The sequence below is a fragment of the Podarcis liolepis genome (genome assembly GCF_965112155.1).
Source record: "Podarcis liolepis genome assembly, chromosome: 3".
In the NCBI taxonomy this organism is placed as follows: Eukaryota; Metazoa; Chordata; class Lepidosauria; order Squamata; family Lacertidae; genus Podarcis; species Podarcis liolepis.
In genome coordinates, this window is record NC_139557.1 from 60,151,598 (window position 1) to 60,178,292 (window position 26,695).

The following is a 26,695-nucleotide window of genomic DNA, read 5'->3' on the forward strand; positions in this document are numbered from 1 at the left end:
AAACTCACAGTGGCCAACTAAATACCTGAGGGAAGCCTAAAAGCAGGGCTTGAGCTCAACAGCACCCTCCACACTTGTGATTACTAGCAACTGACACTGAGAGAGTGTAGAAGCAGAACATAGCCATTGTAGCTAGTAGACATTGATAACTAGTGACGTGATAGTTATTTCCTTTCCTAATGGCTTATTCTCTGGTGATGCAGCAGATAGGATAGGGATTCCCCCCAACCTTAGCTTTTAAGATGCACTGTTATGTGTTTAAACTGCTCTCCATGGGGACCTCAAACTGATGATGCTCAAGTTAAAACAAATGCTGAAATGTCCACTTACTCATTGCGTGCCTCGTGAGTTTAATTTTTAAGGAAGCAAAACTTACGGAGAAAAGTCATGACTATTCAAAATAGGAGCTGCCTTTCTCAAGACATTTTCCTGCCTGAGGCGCCCCCTCATGCAATTCCCTGTAAATAAGTTACAGAATCTGACTTCAACTGTGGCAATAGAAAAGTATTCTCCATGGAAAGCAAGCTTAGGGGGATGTAGGCCAGGAAGCACATGGCACACACAGCTATGTCCTCCCAACACTTTGGCACCTGCTGCCTGCCCCACAGCATCTGCTGCCTGAGGCAGTTGCCTCATTTTGCCTATATGGTGGGGCCAGCCATGGCTGAATCTAGCCAACTGTCCATTGATCTGTCTGTCAGTAGAATGCCAGATGCCTTTGTCTGGCTACGTTTGAAAACAGAAAGCAAGACCCTTCTGGAAAAGTGCAATTGTCCATAGTCTAATACATCCCTTCACCTGTTTTGCAGGAGCTACCATCAGGTATGCCCTGCCAGCTGCACATCTGTCATGGGATGCCTTTAGTAAATGTAAAGAGAAAGTTCTGCAGGTGCAACTCTAACTTCTCCCTTCATAGGTGCTGCAATGAGGAGATGATAGGCATATGCACATCTCCTGTCACTGCAGCACCATGAAAGGAGAAGTTCAAGGTGCACCTGCAGAACTTTCTCTTTACATTTGCATTCCTATTTATGAAGCTATGAAGAGCATGGACTCTGTTCCAGACTGGATCTGACAACACTGCTCTTTTCATTACCAACATGATGGTGAAGGCTTTATTGCTCCTTTAAATACCAATACTAAATAAAACTAGCAATGTAATTTTTAGTATATATGCATATTATAAATATCCTTTGCATTCTTACAAATAATGTAGAGAGCATGGTAAACTTTTGTCTCACTGTGATTTACTTGTGTCTCTGTTTTCCTGTAATTTTATTAGTGTCTAGTTGGTGGAATGCTTCTTGGAGTAAAAACTGAAAGAAGAAACATGCCTAAAAGAATAAGAATAAATCTGAATAACCTGCGTGCTTTTGCTCCATTCTCCTCATTTTCTATTCACTACAAATTTGTAATGTAAGTTTTTTTTTTAAATGTCACAATACACTTCTAATTACACATTGTCATCTTTGTCTGTTCAGTTTCTGGTTTCAGTTTTTTGCCTGCATTGATGACTCCCACTCTGTCAAATATTAGTCATTCATTATACTGAAAGCAGAATGTGCCTCACTGGTGTAACTAGGATTTTTAAAATGCATTCATGAGAATTACAATATTTAAAAACCCCTCAAATAAAATATAATCTATAATCAGGTAGATCAACTGGATTAGAGCTGGATTAGAGCAGTGGTTCATAAGATTAGTCACAGTGCAGGTTTGTAAAGTGAGGCAGGAGGAAGAATCTTCAAGCCTCCCTGTTAACAGCATCAAGACCAACCATGATCAGGGTTGTGTTTCCTGCTGTCAGTGAAAGCTGATGGCGAGCAGAGTGCTTTGGTTTGCAGAAGTGCCTCTGCCTTATTCTTCCCTTAACTTGCTGTTTTTAATGTTGTGTACCTAGGAAGCCTGGAATTCCTCAGAAGCTTGTCAGAAGTTTCCTGATGAGAGTTTCCCTATTGAGCTTTTCCACCACAGTTCTTTAAACCAAAAAAGCCACTTCCCCTCACCACACTTAAAAGTGTCTTTCCACACCCTGAAGTTTGAATTGCAGGTCACAAACCCACATTTTCCAAAGTAGCGTGAATGCATTATAGTGGCCAACTGTAAGGACAAATTGGGAGAACTGGATAGGGGGATGATTCTCCCCTGTAAATGTTCCCTATGGCGACTTTGTCCAGCAGCCTCAACTGAGTTCTGCTTTGGGGGCCTTGGTGAGTAAGGAGAATGAATACCACTCTGGGGACATTTGCAGGGAGAATGAATGAGCAGGGTAGGATCCAGCTTTTCCCTTTTGATCACTGATTCTTATAAGCAACCAGGGGTGCCAACTTGAATAAAATATTGGGGGGCCCAGGTAAGTCCCACCCCACATAATCACATGACACAGTGCACACACACCATTTGAATGGCAATGCCCACCAACTTTGGAGTGCAGGCCCCCTCAAATATTTTATAGGGGCAAACCCCCTTGGCCTACAGAAGTTGGCTCCTATGCCAACAACTGCCCACACAGCCCCGGCATTAGCACTGCAACATATGGCTATTGGTTATACAGTGGTACCTTTAGTTATGAACTTAATTCGTTCCGGAGGTCCGTTCTTAACCTGAAACTAGAGGTGCACTTTCGCTAATGGGGCCTCTTGCTGCTGCTGCACCGCAGGCACACGATTTCCATTCTCATCCTGGGGCAAAGTTCTCAACTCAAGGTAACTCTTCCAGGTTAGCGGAGTTTGTAACCTGAAGCATTTGTAACTTGAGGTACCACTATATAGGCCATTGCCTTATTCTGAGTTGAATCATTTGGTCTGTCTAGTTCAGTAGTGAGTGGCTCTCTGGAGTTTCATACAGTCTTTCTCAGACCTCTGCTTGAACATGGAACAGAGAAAAGCACAGGATAGAGGGGGGAAACCAGGCAGTAAAATTTTAGGTGTTTGCCAGTGTCCCACCAGGTATCTTTGGACTCCAGCTCCTATCAACACTGTCAACACTGAATGGTCTGAAAGGATGTAAGCTGGAGTCCAGCATCACCTGCAGGGTCACAGGTTCTCTTTTCCTGGCTTGAAAGTACCTTTCCCATCCATAAAACACAAACATTTTAATGTCCTAAAGTGAACAAGTTCTGTAAGTTCTAATATGCTGAGGCAGCTGACTGTTTACCACCAATCTTCTCCTCCCAATCTCCAGAAGAGTTTTGCACAAGTTTTTAAGGTATTCATGTCATTAGAGCTTATAAATCAAACAAAGGATATATATGTATTGTTAAAGATGCATGTATGCCATTAAGCTGCTTTAAAACAGACTGCTTGTCTGAAGCATGTGGTAAGCTGCAATATGAACATCTGATCCAGTGTTTTATTTACATGCATGTGTGTGTGAAATGCAATTTGTGAAGCTGAGTACAACAGCTCTCTCTTGCTCATGATCCCCAACAATTGCTGTTCAGAGATACACTGTCTTTGAAACTGCAGTTACGACTAGCCATTGACAGGCTTGTCCTCCATGAATTTCTCTGGTCCCCTTTTAAAGCCAGCCATTGGAGTCCATCACCACATATTGTTGAGCTACTTCCATAGTTGGCGCAAACCTTCATTTGCTTGTCCTCCAACATTCAGCTTCATGGAATAATATTAGGTTCTTGTATTAAGAGAGAAGAAATCCTTCTCTCTATAGACCTTTTCCACATCGTGCATCATTTTTTACTCTACTAGGCCCCCTGACTTCACAATTTTTGTAACAGCCCCAAACAGTCCCTTTCCACAAAAGGGAGTTGCCCCAGGCCCTTTATCATTTTGGTTGCCCTTTTCATAATGTCTGGGGAGAGAAAACGAAATGAAACAATCACAACAGAAAAGATGTGAATTGGCCCTAAGTGCTAGTACAGCAAAATTAAACTAGGCAAATGAGTCCTTGGAGGGCAAGTATGATTTTGTCTGACAAAATTAAGGGAATCTTTGAGATAGGTTTGAAGCACTTTGCATTTAGGATGTGTGTGTGTTTTTAACAAGTGATATTAAGAATGCTATGCAGCCCTGTCATTTGTGAATATCCATCATTAGAAAAAATGACTGTACTAATCTGGTTTCAGGGTCAATGTGCCTCAATAAAGCCATACAAATACAATACTTGATTAATGTTGTTTGCAAGTAAAACAACTTGTATTTCTTGAGATCTCCCTTTTTCAAATAACACAATATAGCTGCACAAAAGTAATCGGGGTCAATGATATCAACAATATAAGTTACAAAAACGGACACATATAGCATATGGCGTCTAACAGGCCCCAAAGTTTTTAAAAACATTGCCACCAGCAAAATAAATATTTATGTTTCAATTTATGCACATTTCTGTTGTTTTCTTACATTATCCATTTTGTCAGTACTTAACCGAAACATTGTTTTGTCAGTACTTAATGGAAAACCTCAGTAAACAAACAGTAAAATAAAGCATCATAATGTGCCATTAACATTCATATAACTTAATTATAACAGTCACACAAGTATAACAGTGCAATAATTACAAGTTGTGAATTACCACTAACAACAATAAATCTCACAGACCTTGCAGTCATATCACAAAGCACCTACGCAACCTAAATCACCACATTTCACAACTAGATGAGCAGAGCAGACAAAACAGTTACATGAAGCACCTCATTGCTGTGATCTTCTGCAATTGTGTCAACTGCAGAGACCACACCTCCTCCTTGCTGTCAGGAGTGGCAGGCCTGACCAGTTCCAAGGCTGTATTTCTTGAAAGTCCAGGGAAAGCTCAACCCATGGTTTCATAAACTCTAGGTCTACTAAACAAGAACAACTTGTGATGTTCATGCCACCGTGGGTTGTTCAGCTTTCAGACAATACAGTGGTACCTCTGGTTAAGTACTTAATTCGTTCCGGAGGTCTGTTCTTAACCTGAAACTGTTGTTAACCTGAAGTACCACTTTAACTAACGGGGCCTCCTGCTGCCGCTGTGCCGCCGGAGCCCGATTTCTGTTCTTATCCTGAAGCAAAGTTCTTAACCTGAAGCACTATTTCTGGGTTAGCGGAGTCTCTAACCTGAAGCGTATGTAACCCGAGGTACCACTGTACATTAGAAAAAACTCCACTGGCCACTGTTTGATCAGGTGTTTGGAAGTGTAGAATCATAGAATCATAGAGTTGGAAGAGACCACAAGGGCCATCGAGTCCAACCCCCTGCCAAGCAGGAAACACCATCAGAGCACTCCTGACATATGGTTGTCAAGCCTCTGCTTAAAGACCTCCAAAGAAGGAGACTCCATCACACTCCTTGGCAGCAAATTCCACTGTCAAACAGCTCTTACTGTCAGGAAGTTCTTCCTAATGTTTAGGTGGAATCTTCTTTCTTGTAGTTTGGATCCATTGCTCCGTGTCCGCTTCTCTGGAGCAGCAGAAAACAACCTTTCTCCCTCCTCTATGTGACATCCTTTTATATATTTGAACATGGCTATCATATCACCCCTTAACCTCCTCTTCTCCAGGCTAAACATGCCCAGCTCCCTTAGCCGTTCCTCATAAGGCATCGTTTCCAGGGCTTTGACCATTTTGGTTGCCCTCCTCTGGACACGTTCCAGTTTGTCAGTGTCCTTCTTGAACTGTGGTGCCCAGAACAGGACACAGTACTCCAGGTGTATGCATAGAGTGTCTGGCCACTGGTCCAGAGCAGCTCATCTGCCAGCCTGGGCCTTCAAATCTGTAGAAGAATCCTGCCTGTAGGCATCTCAGCATCCATGATTCATTGTGTGACAACACAGAGTGAGGCCTTACAGAGCTGGGCCTTATGGCTTCCTACTTGTGGGACTTCCTCTCATTGGAGATACAGCTGACTCCCATATTACCAGCTTTTCAACACTGTGTAGAGACGTATATTTTCCTTCAGGCCATTGGGACTGGCTGAGCTAATAAATTGTCTTTTTGTTGCAGCTTAGTTGTTTTTATGACAGGTATTGGCTTTATGTTATGTTGATACGCAGCACTATATCTTAATGTAATGTGATATGCTGCCCTGGGATTCTTCAGATTGAAGGGCTGGTTATTAAATTTACTTATTTATTTTGACAATGTATATACCACTTCATTACAGTTGTCTCTAAGTGGTGTACAGTGAACACAACAAATATAATATAGATAAAAAAATCAACAATAAAACAGCAAATTAAGAAATGCTTTGAATGCCTGCCTTTTTTTTTTTTTAGTCTTCAGTAAGTCCTGGTAGTTCAGCAGGGAGGGGACCTGTCTGATCTCAGCTAGAAGAGAGTTCTTCAAAATTGGGTTCACAATACAGAATGCACAACTTCTGCTGGATATGGCTGTGCATCCATTAATAGTGACTCCTCCAAAAACCACCATGATATAAGGGATATAAGGAACCAGGTAGTGCTTAAAGTATCTTGGACCCAACTTTGTAAATTAATATGAAAACCTTGAACCTGTATGTGCAGTGCAATAAATAAATAAAGAACAAATAAGTGGATGGAGACTACCTAGAGAACATAAGCGTTCCGGCAGACTGACACCAAGTTTTATTATTTTTTTCTCCGTGCCATTGACCCCACCTGTTGACAGAGGGTTAACATGGGGTATATAACACAGAAGAAAGCTATTTTTAAAAAATGAGCATACATTGTAGAAAATGCAGTTTTAATTTCACACTAGAGATATGGGAAGTGGAAAAAAAATCCTTCTGGAATCTTTTTGGCATATGTTTTAAAACACAGTTTATATTTATTTGCAGAAAATTCACCTTTAAAAAAATACCACCTTTGGGGCTATGTTTTAGTTCCCCCCTCCCAAACTCCTAATATGGACAGACTGTCCTGCTTTAATTTTCCTTGATGCCAAGCACCATAATTAATAACTGATTCTGCTACCTCTGGAATGAAAAGTAAAAAGAAAGAAAGAAAGAAAGAAAGAAAGAAAGAAAGAAAGAAAGAAAGAAGCCTAAAAATAGGGAGAGACTTCAGCTGCTCCTTCTTCCCCTTCACGTTGTCATTATGATGTGTGAGCGAGGAGATACCGATGCACCTCGGAGATGCTTCTTTTGTGGTTCGGAGGAGAAAGGGGGAGAGATGGGGGCGGCGGCGGCGGCAGACGCGATCCTCGCTGCTACCTTTCCCAGAGGCTGAGGCACAGCAGCGAAGGAAGAGCAGGCACCCCGGCGGTGGCGGCGGCAGCAGCAGCAGCAGCAGCAGCAGTTTCCCCTTTCCCCGGCCCTGACTCTACGGGCGCATGCTCACTTGTGCCCGCAGCCCTGGACCATATTTGTCAGGACTCCTCGAGAGACGGAGAAAAAAAATAGAGAGAGAGAGAGAGAGAGAGAATTTGGGGGGGTAAGGAAGCGCCTGGTTCCGACCTGATTGCTAACCCATTAACTGCAATGCACAACGCCGAGGGGTTGCCTTTCCATTGACTCCCTTTGGCTGAGGATGAAAGTTAAGAGAGAGAGATAAAGGGAAGCAAGCGCACCTCCTCTGCCTCCCTTATGAACCGGGAGGAGGAGCGCGCGCGCGGGGGGGGAGAGAAATAGAAGAGAATTTTCTCCATAAAGGTGCGGGGGGGGGCGGGCGCGCAAAGGGAAGAGTTCCAGCACAGCCTCTCGCCCAGGGGATGGGACCCGAGGTGGTGGGGGAAAGTGGCCCGGCGCCTGCGAAGTGGCCGGGGAGTGTGGGTCGGCCACGGGGGGTTCCTTCCCTAAAAAAGCCCCTAAGTGCGTGAGAGTGAAAGAGGAACAAAAGAGTGGGCGAGGGAGAGCGAGAGAGAGAGGTGCCTTCGGCGTCCGCGCCCCCCACCCCGCTCGCTTCTTCCCCAACATATGACGGGTAAATTGTGGGGAGAAAAGGGAGGAGGTGGAGGCTGGAGCGGCCGTGGAAATGAGGAGGGCATTTCTCAGCCCCGCACGTCTTGGCGGGCGGAGACCGGCGGGGAGGGAGGGGGGCGGCGGCGGCGGTTCTGCGGCGTCCTGCCGCCCCGCCGCTGGGGAGCCGGCCCGGGTTTTTTGACACTTCCCCGGGAGTGTCTAGGGAAGGGGGACGGCGCCGCCGCGACAGGGATTTGGGGGAGAGAGGGGTGCGGGTTGCGGAGGGGCCGCCGCAGCCGCTCGCTCGTTCCGTTTTTGTTTACGGGGTTCCCTCAGCCGAGGGAGGGATGGAGGCTGGAAGCGCGCGGGGAGGAGGAGGGACGGACTTTTCCCACCCAGATTTGGCTGCAGCGGGATATACCGGTTGCATGTGTAACGTGTGTCGTGTCTCCCCTCCTGGAGAAGGGAAGCGGGGGGGGGGAGGCCTGCTCGGATCAGCGCGCACGGGCAGCTTCTGAGGGTGTGTTCCCCCCCTTCTTTTTCGTCAAAGGATTATTTTTATTATTATTATTAATACTGTTTCTCCTCCTTCTTGTCTCCCCTTTTCAGCTTCTGGACTTTGTGGCGGGCGCGAGCGCGCGCGCGGCGGCGGCGTGTGCATGTGTGTGCCGATATATAGAAATATAATACTGAGCTCCCCAATTCCGCCATTTTGGGCAAACTTTGCACACGCACGCACACACCACACGCGCAGCAGAAACGCTCCTCGCAGTTAGGAGTGGGAGGGAGCGTGTGTGGAAGGGGTGGGGGGAACTCTTGCTCCCCGTGCACGTCTTCTCACTAAAGTGTAAACATAGCTAGGGATTGGGGGCAGCAAATAAACCCCCGCGGGAGATGCGGGGATTTTCTCTCTCTTTTGCGCGCGCGTGTGTGAGAGAGGGTGGGAGAGGTGTGTTTGCATCACATGAACGTGGCTCGTGTGAATTACGCCAAGCTAGCAGCACACCCGGGTTCCTAATACTCTGCAACAACGCCGCCCGCTTGCCTATATGTTCCCCGCTTCCCTTTACCCATGATGAGCTGCAAACTGACACACTTGTTCCAAGCTCTTCATGGGGGAGATGGGAAGGCGCTCGGCCCGAGCTCCCCATAACTGAGGGTCCGTAAGTGTGGGGGGGGGGCGGGGGACTCAAGCCTGCTCTGTGGTATGTTGCTGTGGAAGATAGCAGGAGGTGCGTGGGTGGGTGGGGGTGTTCTCCCGGAGCCCCCTCCCCTTTTATTCTCACACGCGCACAGCAGAAGGAGGAAGTGGGTGAGGAGAAAACTTTGAAAGGGCCGAGCCAACTCCAAAGGGGACCTTCTCAGAAGCGCCTGGCTAAGGGTGGGTGAAAGGGGGCCGGGCTGAGAGACCAGAAACAGAGAGAGAAAGGAGACGCCTTCTCCTCAAGGAGGGTGATTTCTCTCTTACGAGCTCGGGAAAGAGAACTAATCCAGAGAGGGAAAGAACCCAGAACCGTTTCTTCTCCCCTCGGAAGAGAGAACAGTCCCGGCCCTTCCTGAAAGTGGGGAGTACGGGAAGAGAAGGGTAAAAAACTAAAAATGACTCGAGTTTGTTTTAGGCAACCTCCCCTTCCCGGTTTCCGTCGCAGGCTCCGCAAGAAAAAAACGGGACCCGATTAACAAACAAGAGCAGTGCCTTTCTCTTATTATGCAACTTCCTCAGCCGGGGCAGCCGGTCTCTCTCTTTTTCTCTTTCTCTCTTTTCCTTCCCACACGCTTATATACCTTTTGCTCGCCGTGCAACGGCCTCGCCGCCCTCCCCTTGGGCATTTCCTTTCAGAGAAAGTGGAGGCGTCGAGGTTATTCCAGGAGCCCCCTCGGAAAGCTGGCTCGCGGTACTTTCTGCTCTTTTACCAAAGGAGGCGAACGGAGAACCTGGGCAGGGGGCTGGGGGGGGGAGCCCTGTTTTGTAGCCTGAAGCGTAGTTTGAATTTGGTAGTTTTTGTTACAGTGGCTTCGTTGCGCCGGGAAGTTGCATGTGAAGGACCTGCGCCTCTCTTCGACCCCTTCCGCCGCTCTTCTTAATTTTAGGAGGGCGGGGGGAGCGAGAGAATATGTAGTATCCTGAGTGATCACAGTGTTCTCCAGAAAAGTTTCAAGTGCAGCAAAATACGCTATTCCAAAACTGGCCAAGGAGGGACCCCTACTGGTGGAACGGAGGTATCCACCCTGGGGATGAAAGTTCAAATTCTGGCCTCCCAAGTTTTGCCGTGGTTGCACTTCAGAGTTCAGGAATTGGTGAGGTATATTCCAAAGGAATGGTTTGAAGATACGGTTTTTTTGCTGCTTTCCCCTTCCATACCATTTCTGTTATTACAGTGTTTTCTGATCTATATGAAATGTAGATATATAATGAAGAATGTTTATTAGGATTATTATGAGACTAAACTCTTTCATTTTGAATACTCAGCACCGAACATAATAAACACATCTGATAGTTGTGAAGATGAGTGTATTCATTTCTCCTCCCTCTTTTCACATCGGTTTCCTAAAAGTGTTAGATCAGTCAGTTTCACTTTCCTGTCTAGTGCATTTCTGTTGCTACAGGACAACTTCAGATCGCCTTTGGCTGTAAATAAAAATGAGTTTTTTTCAATGAATAGTTTTATGATAACTGTAGGATTTTCTTTGCAGGCATCTGCTATACTTCATTCAAGTTTCTTCTGATGGAGGAATTATTGGTTGCTAGAAGCATACCACTTAAGGTGATAGAAGGGCCTGCAGAAATGATAGTCTTAAAATTCATTTAGGAGGCTAGAATATACAGGGGTATGTTTCTTTTTTTTTAAAAAAAAATATTTATTAATTTTCCAACAATTTAAACACAACACTACAAAAAACAACAACAACAATATAATACAAAAACACTACAGAACACTAACACATAAAACTAACAAAACAAAAAACATTTTAAAACACATCAAACAATTTCAATATCTTTCATTCACTTATTTCCTCGACCTCCTCACACCTCCCTTTTTGTATTCCACTTCTGTTAATTGTTTCAGCAATTCCTTTCCATCTTCCTCTTTTCTATCCTATAATTATCTTAACACATTCTAACCTTATTTTTCCCTTTAATACTCTATTAATCTATTTATACTTAATTCCTTATAACATTTCTACTAAAGCCATATAACTTCATTCCAACATTTTTCTAACATTCATTAATTTTACAGTATTTCTGTAAATAGTCTTTGAATTTTTTCCAGTCTTCCACCGATTCTTCTCCCTGGTCTCGGATTCTGCCAGTCATTTACGCCATTTCCATATAGTCCATCAACTTCATCTGCCATTCTTCCTGGGTGGGTAAATCTTGTGTCTTCCAGTACTTCGCCATGAGTATTCTTGCTGCTGTTGTTGCATACATAAAAAAAGTTCTATCCTTCTTTGGCACCATTTGGCCGACCATGCCCAGGAGAAAGGCCTCTGGTTTCTTCAGAAAAGTGTATTTAAATATCTTCTTCATTTTGTTATAGATCATCTCCCAGAATGTCTTAATCCTTGGGCATGTCCACCAAAGGTGAAAGAATGTACCTTCAGTCATTACATTTCCAGCATTTATTGTCGGGCAAATGGTAAATTTTTGCAAGCTTGACTGGTGTCATGTACCACCTATAAATCATTTTCATTAAATTTTCTCTTAAGGCATTACATGCCATGAATTTCATACCTGTGGTCCATAACTGTTCCCAGTCAGCCATCATTATGTTATGTCCAACATCTTGTGCCCATTTAATCATAGATACAGGGGTATGTTTCAGATGTGTGGATATGGAAAGTTGGGAAGCCTCCCTCACACGTTGGATGGCTTGTAGAAAACAAACCACAAGCTTGCACTTGCTCCTAGACTAACCTAAGGCTAAGTTCATAGCTTTAAATAAGATTCACATATTTTTATGGCAAAGAGCCACACATCCAGGTACCCCTAAAGTTTTGGAACTTCCCACCCCAACAATATGTATGAGTGGCAGACAAGGAAAGTCTTTGAACACTTTTCTCATGTACAGCATTCAAAGATGCCCTGCATGCTGGCCAATTTTGATAAAAATACCTGTTTCCTTGACTCACGTCCTAAGTCCATCTTTGTTTTTCTGAGCTAACTATTTTAGTCAAAATTTTGTTTGTGATTGCATAAGGAGTACGATCTCTGCTTCTGTAAATATTTTGAGGGGTTGGGGGAAAGAGAAATGTATATGGAAAGGTGTGCATGCTTCATATGCTGTTAATGTTTGTGTAGCCAAATTCAAGGTGGAGTATCTCGTTTCAGTTTTTTCTGTATTCCTGGATAGTGATTAAAGGGAGTTTGCCACCTGAACTCTGTGGCACTGTTTCTTAAAAAAATAAATACCCCATATAGTAGATATAGTGGAGTTCTCTTTCCCTTGTCTTCTACTGGATACTAGTTCATTTTAGCTTTTGGTGGTGCTGGAAGTATTGGTTTTTCCTGGTAGGGGACTGCATGATTGTATCTTCACTTCCTTTCTGCAGTATACTGTTAAATGAATCAAACAAATTACATTAAGATAGCTTTTCACCTCTTGTGACATATCTCTTGGGAAGTTTAGAGCTGTACTTAGTTGGTGTTTATAGCACAGCTGTCATTTTGAAGTCAGCTTTATTTAATCACTTTTATAACTGTACATTTGACATTCCGATCATTTTTCGGAAAAGGGAATTGTTTGAGTACAGTTTGGTGTTTATTATGCTGTAAGGGTCTGGTACTTAAGCTGTTACTGAGTTTAATTGGGCAGGCTTCTCCTGATGTATGTTGACAAAACAAGTTTTCTGACTGATAGTATGAGTTTATTTCCATTAACACTTCACCTGTTTGAAATTATGAAGACAGGTTGTTAGAATAGAGAGAGTACAAAATATAGTGATTAATGAACAGGGAAAGCATAAGCAATACACTTTCTCATTTAATCCTTCAGGAACAAGGTAATCAGCTGAAGAGGAAGTCTGTGAGCAGTGCAAAAATTCAGGAAATGAGATGTTTCAAAACAAAACAATCTTGTTAAAATTATACAAAAATGTAAGTGCTTTCCATTGGGTAATCCATTGGATTTGGCAGGAAGAAAGAACAGGCTGGAACTGAATGCCGAGTGCAGAAACTAATCGCGATCCAGCGGCAAAGAATTGTTAAAACTTCCATTGACAACCCCCCCCCCCCATATATTGTTTCAGTCTTGATAAAGCTTGGTATAAAGTTAACTATTACAAGGTTGCAGTGACACACTACCTAGCTGAAGTAACTCCTTGAGGGCTTCTAGCCATCGCTTGAGGGACTGTCTGGTTTCCTGTGTTTTCAATGCTGAGTTGAAGTTGTTTGCATGTTAAGTTGGCCTGCACTGAAAAACTTTGCAGCAGCATTACTACAGTAGAAATCTATGTTCAACTTTTTCCTCAGAGTGGAAAACATTTCCTGTCACAACTGTAAGCATTAGAAAAATATGTTTTCTATAAATCTACTTCTGATTTAGTTATTGCATGAGTGAATCTGCCCTTCTTCCCCCCCCCTTTCTTTGCTCCAGGGGTATTTTGGCTTTACCAAAAGGTGGAAATTAAAGGGACCTTGAAGAAAGACTTCCTTGCACATCCTAGGGCAGCATCTTGCTTAGTTAATGTAAGCCTGAGGCATGTGGGCACCATGAAAAAAGAATGACATCCATGGTAGGGATGGGGGTGGGAGTTTCGTAAGTGTTAAGGCCAGAACAGCACCAAAATAAAGTGGGGCAACCTGCATTTTCCTTAGTTGAAACAGCTACCTCTCCTTGTTGGCTATGCATGCTCAAAACAGTTGGATATATGCGCAGCAGGACTCTCTGTATAGGATGCTACCTTGTATTGAGAGAGACCGTTGGTCCATTTAGCTCAGTATTGCCCATACAGATCGGCAGGGGTTTTCCAGTGTTTCAGGATGGGGTAATACCCTAGCTCTACTTAGGGATGCCAGCAATTGAACTTGGACCTTATGCATACAAAGCAACTGCTCTTAAACTGAGCTATGACATTTTCAGACTTACTTGAAAGTAATTTTCTGCTGAGCTTTAATGGATATTGTGGGCTTTCAGCAAATACTGAAAACCTCCCCTCCCCAGTCAGACTTGTGATTGTTGCTGATTTGTGTTCAACCAGCATTTTGAATATGTTTGCAATTTGTCTTCTTATACTTTTATGAGGTTTTATTATTGTATTTCTTTATGGTACAGTGATACCTCGGGTTATAGACGCTTCAGGTTACAGAGTCCGTTAACCCAGAAATAGTACCTCGGGTTAAGAACTTTGCTTCAGGATGAGAACAGAAATCGTGCTCTAGCGCGGCGGCAGCGGGAGGCCCCATTAGCTAAAGTGGTGCTTCAGGTTAAGAACAGTTTCAGGTTAAGAATGGACCTCCAGAATGAATTAAGTTCTTAACCAGAGGTACCACTGTATTGCTAAACATAGAAAACTTTAAAGTGAAAATTTTTGGGAAATTACCGTACTTTTCCGTGTATAAGAAAAGTTTTTTTTTTACTCTAAAATAAGCTTATAAATCAGGGAGGGGGCATGTTATACAAGGATAGTGCATATGTGGGACGGGCGATTGGTTGCAGCTGCGAGCAGGAGCTTGTCAGTGGCAATTGGGTGGTTGAAGGCGGCTGCTGCAAGGGCTGCCTAGGATTGGCTGCTGGTGCAAGAATTTTGTGACTGATTGGTGATTGCTCAACTACTTTGGCAATCCTCCCCCAAAAAGCTCAACATCCCTGGGCCATCTTCCCCCATTTACTTAATTTGGGGTCCCCAAAAGTAGGGGGTATCTTATACAAGGGGGCGTCTTATACACGGGAAAATACAGTATGTTAAGAAAGGCTCTGGCTTTAATGTGGATAATGTCATTACAGTCATACCTCGGGTTAAATAAACTTTGAGTTGAGCGCGTTCGAGTTGCACTCCTCGGCAACCGGAAGTTGCGCATTACTTCCAGGTTTCGCCGCTTGCGCAGACGTGGCGAAAAGTGACGTGCGTGTGCGCAGATGTGCCGTCGCTAGTTACGTTTACCTCTAGATGCGAATGGGGCTCCGGAACGGATCCCGTTTGTATCTAGAGGTACCACTGTATATAGTTTAGTCACTAGGTGGCACGTGGTATAGTGGTGGAATCAGGATCTACCAGTTGCTGTTCTGTTATTGTTTAACAGAGACAATAAAGTTCTTATCTAGCTTCCTAACTGGTATGTCATCTAAGCCTTAATAACAGTTTATTGCAAACTCACTGTGCAGATGCGGTCCTACATGAATACTGGGCCCAGCACACACATCTGAGTCTTAAGATTGCAGCTGCAGCGTACAGTTAAATCTCTAGTTTCTACAGTCTTTTTATAATTTTTATGATATTTGCTATTTATAGACACTTCTTTCATTAGTTAGTCTTACTACCTTTGCAGAAGAATGTTTAGATCTGAATCTCCAAGTTCTTTAATCTTTTCTGTATTCAAGTCCATTTAAAAATGAGGGTGGTTTTTTTTGGTCAAATATAATGGGCTCCAAGAGAAGATACACGTAAAGGCAATTATTTCTGTGACAATGGGTTAATTTTTAAAAAAAGGATCAGCTGTCATGTGCTTTGTCTGCGCCAAGTATCCTTCATTCTACCTCTAGCACATTTAAATAACCATATATTAGAAATGGATGCAGGGAGAAGTAGAGCCCTGTCTGTTACTTTCAGATAAGAATGTATATGGTTCAACTGTTTTCAGGTTACGTGCTGTGAAAAGGGAAAGTTATTACTTCTCCCAAAGTTTGAGGTGGCTTTAAAAAATTAAAAATAAGCAATACAAACTGTTAAAAGATTGCAGTGAAATGAGCACAAACAGTTTTTGATGATGTCTACATTAACCTGCATTAATTAGCAAATGACATTACTTAACATCAAGCCTGAACAAGACTTCTGGGGAGCACAAGAGTTTGCTCGCTATTTTCTGACACTTTTGATGGTTCTTATTGCTTAGCTCTTATTTTTGTTTTAACAAAAAGAGTAGCCATTGGTGTAGAAGAGGCCACCAGATACTGTAAGAAGAGAGTCGTAATTGCTTTTGGGACTCATCCACACAACTATTTGTCTCATGCCTAGAGAGTACGGATCTGAGTGCTTTTCTGCTTGACCTGCAGTTTTCAAGCATGGATTCGAGCGGTTTCCCCCTTGCTCCTCTCCTTTCCCAGGGAAACATTTTGATTTTTAAATTGGATATGCATATTGCGGGCCTTTTGACGTGGAAGTCTAATAATACAGTGGTACCTCAGGTTAAGAACTTAATTTGTTCTGGAGGTCCATTCTTAACCTGAAACTGTTCTTAACCTGAGGCACCACTTTAGCTAATGGGGCCTCCTGCTGCCGCTGTGCCGCCGTCGCTTGATTTCTGTTCTCAACCTGAAGCAAAGTTCTTAACCTGAAGCACTATTTCTGGGTTAGCGGAGTCTGTAACCTGAAGCGTATGTAACCTGAAGCGTATGTAACCCGAGGTACCACTGCATCTGGCTGTGTTTCTAGAATTTGTTATCTTCATTATAAACTCACATATTGAAAGGTAGCATTTGAGCTGATATCAACAGAGGTAGATTCTGTTTTCTATAAGAGAATGCTGTTTAGTTAAAGTTCTTCTTTTCAGAATTTGCCTCCTTCACTATGCAAGCAGGCTTCAATGGTTTCAAAGGTTATTTTGCCTGCTTATAGATACTTAAAGCATTTTATCTGGTTTTGGAAGCCTGGAATTTTCAGTTTATGTTAAAATTATTGTCAATTATATATAATGCATATGGCAGAAAAATATACTGTATTGCACTTTATAACGGCAAATACAGTTGAATAAAAGAGCATAATTGGGGATTGGATGTGTATCCAATATGTATTGAGCTTTGGTACATGCTTAATCAAAGTTAATATTCATTGTGAAAGAGGATGGTTCATTCTTCTGTCTTGTCTGTCAGAAAAACCTAGGCCCAGAATTTGAGAGTTCTAGGGCATATATAAAAAAGCAAAAATAAAGATAGAATAGTTTTTTCCCCCTCAGCAAATAGCTGCTAGATATTTTTCAGATCGACTTACTACACTGATCATGAGTCATAACTATAAGAGCTTGTCCAGGCAATCATTTCAAAGTGTTTTCTATGCCATTTTAGCCATTGTGGGATAGTCTTACAAGTTCTAATCACAGATATTTGGGCTGTGTGGTGGCGATAACTACTTGGGGAGTGTAAAAGCTTTGGTGCAACAGGTTAGCTATGTTGTTGTTTCTCTCCTGCCTTTCTAAAGAAAAGCTGGGTAAGTGGTACTGCGGTGCTGAAGATGGTGATTATTTAGCATAGGAACAAGTAGTCCTGAATAGCCCCTTTCCTTCAGCCATACAAAGTCTAAGAACTAACATAAATGTGAGTGTGTATGTGGAAGGGAGGAGAAAAAGAGAGAGAAGCAAACAAGCTGAGAACAAGAGAAAAGGCCATAAGGGTAACATCATTTCTACTATATTGAATGAAATTTGAAGACCAGTTGCATCTGTTGATAATAGGTATTTCTGCTTTTAACTGTTTTGAGAGACATAATTGCAGATCGTAAAGGGTTTTTCGTTTATTTGTTTTTTTGTCTAGCTCAAATTATTAGTGAGTAAGATCTACCAAAAGCAGTGAAACCATGTTGGCAGCCACCGAGCCTTTTGAGCTTGCTGAACATAAGGTTGGCAGTTTGAATCTGCATGATGGGGTGAGCTCCTGTTGCTTTGTCCCAGCCCCTACCAACATAGCAGTTCGAAAGCATATCAGTGTGAGTAGATAAATAGGTACTGCTGCGGTGGGAAGGTAAATGGTGTTTCCGTGGTCTCTTGCTTCCATTACGGTGTTCCATTGCACCAGAAGTGGTTTATTCATGTTGGCCACATGACCCGGAAAGCTGTCTGCAGACAAACACCACCTCCCTCAGCCTGAAAGCAAGATGAGCGCTGCACCCCATAGTTGAATTTGACTGGACTTAACCGTCCAGGGGTCCCTTACCTTTTTTACCTTTAGGCTTAAATAGGACCTAGTTCTATTGAACTTAGTCCTCTCGACTGTATCATCTGTTTTTGAGGATAAATAGATTATGTATCTTTATATTTTAACTTGGAAACAAGTCGTATTGCATCTACAGTGGTGCCTCGAGTTAAGTACTTAATTTGTTCTGGAGGTCCATTCTTAACCTGAAACTGTTCTTAACCTGAAGCACCACTTTAGCTAATGGGGCCTCCTGCTGCTGCCGCGCCGCCAGAGCACGATTTCTGTTCTCATCCTGAAGCAAAGCTCTTAACCTGAAGCACTATTTCTGGGTTAGCAGAGTCTGTAACTTGAAGCGTATGTAAGCTGAAGCGTATGTAACCCAAGGTACCACTGTACTGGGACTTACTTCCCAGAAAGCATGCATAGGATTTTAGCCTCAGCTTCACCACCGTGAAGCACACAGCATTCCATGATCTAGTATTTTTCCCCTAAAGGGAAAAAGTTCATGTAGTTTCAACTACAAGTGTGGGAAGAGTCCCTTCTGGTCCATTGTTTGGTGGGAGTTTATTTGCGTGGGGAGTTTACAGATCTTGGCTGTTGTAACTTCTGCAATTTAGAAATTGTTGTCACCAGGAGTTTCTGACTTTTACATTATGGTTGTTCAGGTGAAGGAACACTCGAGTATGACCTGGAGAGTTCATGTGAAGGAACAATATAATCTTCATCTACTCTAGGTTGGGTTTGGGATAATTCTTCTCTAATGCCCAACATTTCCCATGTGTTCTACTCTGTTACTGGTGCTTATTTTATAAGTCCACGAGCAACAGCATCTTAAAATTATTATTACAGTGGCAGTTGTTACTCTCTGTTGGAAGCTGCCCAGAGTGGCTGGGGAACAAATAATAAATTCTTATTATTATTATAAGTAGCACCATGGCTTTATCATAGGTGCTTTCTTGCTGCTTGAGGGTTGGGAAACTCTCTGAAACAGCATTAGAGAAAACCAGAAGAGGCTCATTTTTGGATGAACTGCTTTACATAGGACTTTTAACTTCCAGTCAACTATATAACCCAGTAGTTATACATATTTGTTTCCAGCTTTAAGCAAAACACACAGGTGGAGAATGCAGATAACTAGAAATGTGACAGTTTTGATATTAGCAAAGTTAGATATAGATTTTAAGTGTTATGCCAGATGTATTTCACTTAAGGCTAAAATCCAGGCAACTGCCGGATTTTATATTTTCAGAAATTGGAACCATTATTTCTTTCATTTTCCCAGCAGTCCTAGGTGCAACCTGAAACCTACACAGCACCTAGTAGAGCCTAATCCGATTAAATCTGCTATCTCTTCCTATCCTCCATCCTCTTATTTCTGGCTAAATTTAGACTTTGCGGCATCACCATCTAGTCCAGTTTTCTACTGTACCTCTCTCTTCCATCCACTCCCCTGCCCCCCCCCCAAAAAAACTTGCTTAATATCCAGCCTGATTAGGACCTTTGGTGAACTCAGAAACTATTTTGGTATTTTGTTATTTTTGGCTGGTTTTAATAAAAGTGTTGATTAGCTTTGAATTTTGACATTATTTACAATAGGTTATAAATATTGTGGGGCAGGTGAAACGATGATTGAAAATCATGTGATGTATGGTGTGAAAGTGGTTCAAACGTAACATTTTGCGGAAGTGGATCCGATTTTTTTATTAAAATGTTAGAATTTTTTTAAAAAGTATAATAAAGTACAAAGACACAAATAGAAAGACTGTCCCTCAGGATGGGGTTTGTGTGCTGTTTCCCTACCTACCCACCCACCCCATTCACAAAAGAAAAAGAAAAAAGCCACCACAATTTCATATTTCTGTTTATGTAGGCATACAGACAATTAAGGGTATGGTGGATCAGAGATATCATTTTCATATCGCCTGTCTTATTTATTTTACAGTATATGCACCATGAATGAACCAACTTCTAGTGGAAGTGGTCAAGACTTTGATGTATTTAGTGTAATGGACTGGAAGGACGGAATTGGTACCTTGCCTGGAAGTGATCTGAAGGTAACATTTTATAATCCTAAATAGGCTCTGAAAAACGTAATGTAACCATAGATGCAGAGACATACAACTTAGTGCTGTATAAAGGGCAAGTCTTGATGTTACCAGGGAATGGATAAGTGTGTCAAAACTCTCTCTCCAGGATATGCCACAGCTGGCATTCCAACCTTTACTGGTAAAAGGTGTTTCATATCATGAATGCACTTGACATCCAAATTATAGGCTATATTGAACAGCAATCACAAACTGTGGACTTGCTCCTTTAGTGGGAAGGCAACCCTGCCCAGAATAAGTTGAACAGCACCTCATACATTCATCAAACCATCCACCAACAGTTCCTATCTCCTGACTGGACTGAATTTGAGTTTATTTGGCCTCATTCAGTCCAAAATCTTCCTCTTGTGATATGTTTGTGTTAAATAGCAAACAGAGTATTTTTTTTTTTTATAAAATTTTTATTGGTTTTACAACGTTTTAAAAAGACAAACAAACAATGAAAATGACAAACAAACACGCATAGTTTCGTACATATTTTCTTATAAACCTCTTTTCTTGGACTTCCCCATACCCCCCCTCTCTGCATCCCAATGTCCATACTTCAACTAGCAACTCCCAATTATTGCTTTCAAGTCTCTGTCAACTTAGTCCTTTTCTATCTTCTAACCATATATCCCTGTACCCCCTTGTTTCTGAAAACCACGACATTTTTAACATTCATTAAGTTTATAATAGTCCTTCAAATAACTTTTAAATTTTCTCCAGTCTTCTTCTACCGTCTCTTTTCGTTGGTCACGGATTCTGCCTGTCATCTCGGCCAATGTCATATAGCCCATCACTTTCATCTGCCATTCTTCCAGAGTGGGTAAATCTTGTGTCTTCCAATACTTTGCGATGAGTATTCTTGCCGCTGTTGTAGCATACATAAAAAAAGTTCTATCCTTCTTTGTCACCAATTGGCCGACAATGCCCAGAAGAAAGGCCTCTGGCTTTTTGGGAAAGGTACATTTAAGTACCTTTTTCATTTCATTATAGATCATTTCCCAGAAGGCCTTAATCTTCGGGCAAGTCCACCAAAGGTGATAAAAGGTACCTTCAGTCTCTTTACACTTCCAACATTTATTATCAGGCAAATGATAGATTTTTGCCAGCTTGACTGGGGTCATGTACCACCTGTATACCATTTTCATAGCTCTTTTGCTAAAGAAAAATTCCATCCGGTTCAGGTGGGAGTTCCCACAAGGACTGTCATTTGACTACAAGTTAAAGAAGGTAAAAATAAAGACAATTCAAGATAAAGAAAAATTTTTGGCAAGATATCAGGAGGAGCTACAGAAGGGGATTGTGGACGTACTTGGAGAACAGAGGAGAGCACTGGAGATCCTGAATCTCTCGACTGGACAAAAACCACCACCATCAGAAGAAGAGCAACAACTTGGAGCTGTTGGAGGAGCCTTAGAAAAATAACAAGATGGCTCTGCAATTCCTTAGTTGGAATTGTAATGGACTTAATGTGCCTTTGAGGAGAAGACAAGTATTTCACATACTGAATAGAGAACAATTGGACTTGATATGTCTACAAGAAACTCACATAACCAGAGCCCACAGGAGACTACTTATAAATAAAAGGCTAGGACAAGAATTTATCTCATCAGACAAAGTCAAGAAGAGAGGAGTTGTAATATATGTTAAGGAAAAATGGGCTCCAAAAATGATATTTAAGGATGAACAAGGGAGATATCTGGCAGTGGAAATACAAATTCAAGGAGAAAAATTTTTAGTGGTTGGAATTTATGCGCCAAATGAAGGCAAATCTGACTTCTTTAAGAGACTTCATGAAACTCTTTCTGACTATTTGGATTACAATATGATAATCATGGGAGACATGAATGGTGTGGTCTCCACCAACATGGACAAGGCACAAAGACTAACAGTTAGTAAAGAAGGGAGACTCCCTAAGACTTTTTTTGAAATGACAGAAAATATGGACTTGATAGACATATGGAGAACAAGGAACCCTCTGGAGAGAGAGGGAACCTTCTTCTCCCAAGCAATGATGACCTGGACCAGAATTGATCAAATTTGGGTTACTAGTGGAATGGCTCCAAAGATTAAGAAAGTGGAAATCTGCCCAAAAACTTGCTCCGACCATAACGCTGTGAAGATGGAGATGAAACTTACAACAACTGGTCAATTCAGATGGAGAATGAATGACACCCTCTTTCGGGACAAGGAGATTCTTATGAAGGCCCAAAAGACTTTAAAAGATTATTTTGAAATAAATATGAGGACCGACGTGGAGAAAAGAGTGATCTGGGATGCAAGTAAAGCGGTCATGAGAGGATTCTTGATTCAACAAAATTCAATAAAGAGGAAAAAACAAAACGAGAAAAAAGAGAAGCTATTGGAAATGATAAAGGAAGGAGAGAGAAAATTAAGAACAAAACCAAAATCTCAGGACATCTTAAGAGAGATCAAGTTATATCAAACACAATATATGGAATTGATGAACCAAGAGATTGAATGGAAGATAAAGCAAATGAAGCAAAAGACTTTTGAATCAGCAAATAAATGTGGCAAACTCTTGGCATGGCAATTGAAGAAAAGGCAGAAACTAAATACAGTTACAAGCCTGGAGGTGGATGGAAAGAATATATCTAAACCTAATGAAATTAGAAACTGCTTCGTAAGTTATTTCAAAAAGCTTTACACTCAAGGCCCCCAAAATGAAGAAGATATAGACAAATTCCTGGGAAAATATGGATTACAAAACATCTCTCATCAAAGTAAGATGGACTTGAACCAGAGAATCTCAGAACAAGAGATAGAGGCTGCTATTCAGAACATGCAATTGGGCAAATCTCCGGGACCAGATGGATTGACTTCCAGATACTACAAATCGTTGAAGGAATGGCTAACTCAACCACTAAGAGAAGTGTGCAACGAGATCCTTGAGGGAAAAAGGGCCCCTGAATCGTGGCAAGAGGCATATATTTCACTCATACCAAAGTCAGAGACTGAAAAGACCCAACTTAAGAACTACCGCCCAATATCACTCCTCAATGTGGATTACAAAATTTTTGCAGACATTTTGGCAAAAAGATTTAAAAGAGTATTGATGGAGAAGATTCATAAGGACCAAGCAGGTTTTCTCCCCAAAAGACACCTGGCAGACAATGTAAGGAATGTAATAGACATTCTGGAAAAGCTAGAGGTGAATATAAACACTAAAGCAGTACTGATTTTTGTGGATGCGGAGAAGGCCTTTGACAACATTTCTTGGAGTTTTATGAGAAAGAATCTTCATGGGATGGGGGTAGGCCAGGGTTTTGAGAATGGTATGGCTGCAATATATTCTGAACAAAAAGCTAAACTGATTGTAAATAATGTTATGACGGAGGAACTTAAGATAGAAAAAGGAACACGACAGGGGTGCCCGATTTCCCCATTACTTTTTATTTCAGTTCTGGAGGTGTTGCTGAACATGATAAGAAATGACCAGCAGGTTAAAGGTGTGCAGGTCGGAGCTAAACATTACAAGTTAAGAGCGTTCGCAGATGACCTGGTATTGACTTTGCAAGAGCCAAACACTAGTACAAAAAAGGTTTTAGAAATAATACAACAGTTTGGCCAGGTAGCTGGATTTAAGTTGAACAAGCAAAAAACTAAAGTTTTAGGGAAAAACTTAACAGATATGGAAAAGGAGAAATTTCAAGAGGAAACAGGTTTGACTGTGGTAAAGAAGGTGAAATACCTAGGGGTTTATTTAACATCTAAAAATCTGAATTTGTATAAGGACAATTATGAAAAATGTTGGTCAGAAATTAAAAAAGATCTAGAAATATGGTCAAATTTGAAACTGTCAATGCTAGGCCGAATCGCTGTGATTAAAATGAATGTATTGCCTAGAATGCTTTTTCTGTTTCAGACCTTGCAGATTCTCGACAAGATGGAATGTTTCAAGAGGTGGCAGAAAGATATTTCGAAATTTGTCTGGCAGGGCAAAAAGCCCAGAATTAAATTCAAAATATTAACAGATGCCAAAGAAAGAGGGGGTTTTGCCCTGCCGGACTTAAAATTGTACTATGAGGCAGCAGCTTTCTGCTGGCTGAAAGAATGGATGCTCCTCGAGAACACTGATATCTTGGATCTGGAAGGTTTTAACAATGCTTTTGGTTGGCATGCATATCTTTGGTATGATAAAGTAAACAGCGCTTTTAAAAATCACATTGTTAGGAAAGCATTGATTAATGTTTGGATAAGATACAAAGATCTATTGGAAAATAAAACCCCTAGATGGGTGTCACCAGTGGAGGCCAAAGCAGTGAAGAGACTCAATACGGAGGCCGGATGGCCGAAGTATTGGGAAATCTTAGAACAGGATGGAGACAAGTTCAGACTACAAAGTCAGGAGAAATTGAAGCATAAAGTTGGAAACTGGTTTCAATATCGTCAAATAATGGAATTTTTTAAACAGGACAGGAAAATTGGTTTCCAGGTGGAAAAATCAAAATTAGAAACTGAACTGTTAGAACCCAATACTAAGATTTTATCTAGAATGTATAACTTGCTGTTGAAATGGAACACACAGGATGAAACAGTAAAATCTGCTATGATTAAGTGGGCTCAGGATGTTGGACATAACATCATGTCAGCTGACTGGGAATGGTTATGGAACACCGGTATTAAATTTACGGCATGTAATGCCTTAAAGGAAAACATTATGAAAATGGTATACAGGTGGTACATGACCCCAATAGCAAACAGAGTATTGTGGCAGTCCAGTGCTCAATTGCCATGGGACAAAATAACAGCCTCCAGCCTTGCTTTCTGAAACTGTTTGCTGAGGAGGAAGAGAATAATGAACAAAGCACAGGACTCCTAATTCTCAGCGCATATACTGAGTCCGAAAGGACATTGTAGTAGATTATTATTATTGTATTTATATAGATGATATTGTATGGTGTCGATGGCAGATACCCTCAGCAGGATGGACAGGTGCCCCATGGACAGTTTCTCAGTCCTTGCTAGCTCTCCAGTATATCTTTGATCTTTAATGTAATAATCCTGTGAACCTTTGTATGGCGTCTTCTCAGGGCAAGTGGTAGTAGGAAGAAACCCTAGCTTCCAGCCGTATGTACCTTATCATAATGAACCAGTGTCCACAAACAGCAGCAATGGGAGATAGCAACCACGTTCTGGGAAAAGCAAGTCAATTTTCAGTACAGTACTGTTCTATTCTCAAATGCCTCTTTCTGGCTCTCTGAAAGCCCTCTGAAGTCCTCATCTCACCTGAAAGAGATGGAGAGTGCAAACAGAGAATTCACAAATAACTGCTTCTGATGTTCTTGGGTTCTCCTTTCAAAGATTGGAGAGGGCATTGAGGACTGCAGGAAATGCCCATGTTGCCATGTTCTGGAGTCTGCCCTGGAAATATTTAGTAGAATCATAGAAGAGAGAGGCACCTGAAGAAACTCAAGATTTGAATCATAATTTGATTTGAATCATAATTGATCAGCAGTTTGATCTACAGCAGATTGCTTCTGATAACTCAAATAATTGAACTCAGGCACACACAGGGCAACTGAGAAGTCCTTACGGTCACATCACCAACCATTCTAGCCTTGCAGTTAGGTGTAAATATCTTCCTGGCTGCAATTGAAGAGTAATGAAGAGGAAAACCATTTTGCAAGAGAGATTTTCTTATCAGTAGGTAGATCTTTACACTGAATTGCAAGCCCTTTGAATGTTTTCTTCTAAAAAATTCGCACAAGACCAGAAATTTTTTAGTGCCGAGTGTTGTGTTATTTATAGTAAGCAATTTTATACTTTGCCTTGACCCATTTTTCCAGTTTGAAGATTGTTTGCAAGCAAATTGAAGTTTTGTGGGCTTGTTCAGATTTGTGTATAACATTCTACACTGTGATTTCTTTTCAAGTCTATAGTTTTAAATAAATGTACAAATGCGGGGGGGGGGGAGGAAAGGGATCTTCACATGTGAGACAATCATAGTCTAGTGCAGGATTTTGAGGTTTGGAACTTTTCCATTTGGCAGGCTAAGCAGCGTGTTCAAATCAGAAACACTTCAGTGCTTTACAATTGCTGTGTGCCGTGTAGAGGACTAGAAGAGTTGATATCTTCTAAGCTGAAGAGCATATATAAATGTGAAGTACTCTGCTTTTTTGAATCACTCTGATGAGTGCACACAATCACCATCACCTCTGGATTCAAGTGCTTCTATCAAATTGGACAAGCTGCAATAATTTAAAATTGCTTCCTGGTGGAGAGGCAGTATATGGAGTATTTTAGGCTTTTGTGCCTCTCAAGTGCCATATTTTCAAAGTGGAAATTACAAGTGTGCCCAGTATGTTAACATTGCATCCAAACAAGTGAATGGATTAATTTTTAAATCCTCCTGAAAATACATATACCCAGTTTTTTTTTTGCCCGGAAAGAGCAGATGGAGAACCTAATGGCCTTGCAGGTGAAGGAAGAGACAAAGGTCCACTAAAACCTGGTTTTATACCACCTGCAGTTATTCCGCTTCTTTTCTTGGAAAGCCTTATTAATATCAATTACTTATATTGCTGATGGTGATCTATTTAGCACTGCTTGAGTGCTGACCTTGAGAACACATACTGGCTTTCAGGATTAGCTCGAGAAAGGTGGATGAAGGAAATGTGTTAAAAGGAAAGAAATGCCTCCTTAGGGCCTTAATAGTAAATTATGAAATGAAAGCCTTTGGGATCCTTGAACACAACCCCTTTTTTG

At 41.7% G+C, this 26,695-nt stretch overlaps 1 protein-coding gene across 15 annotated transcripts in view; it reads left to right on the forward strand.

Annotated features, from left to right (window-relative positions):
* Window positions 1-7,144: 7,144 nt before the first annotated feature.
* L3MBTL3 (L3MBTL histone methyl-lysine binding protein 3) overlaps window positions 7,145-26,695 on the forward strand; it is a 68,202-nt gene continuing 48,651 nt past the window's right edge. For 2 of the 15 annotated variants that reach the window (XM_083498100.1, XM_083498098.1), the window contains exons 1-2: window positions 7,214-7,345; window positions 19,819-19,930. In XM_083498100.1, the coding sequence (XP_083354226.1) occupies window positions 7,245-7,345; window positions 19,819-19,930 (213 nt within the window). In that variant the 5' untranslated portion in view covers window positions 7,214-7,244. Of the gene's footprint in view, window positions 7,346-7,448; window positions 7,564-7,592; window positions 7,835-7,909; window positions 8,333-8,440; window positions 8,972-9,091; window positions 9,708-10,511; window positions 10,578-11,891; window positions 13,499-19,818; window positions 19,931-26,695 lie in introns of those variants that run through there. The other 13 variants (XM_083498106.1, XM_083498094.1, XM_083498093.1 and 10 more) reach the window with 13 other exon arrangements.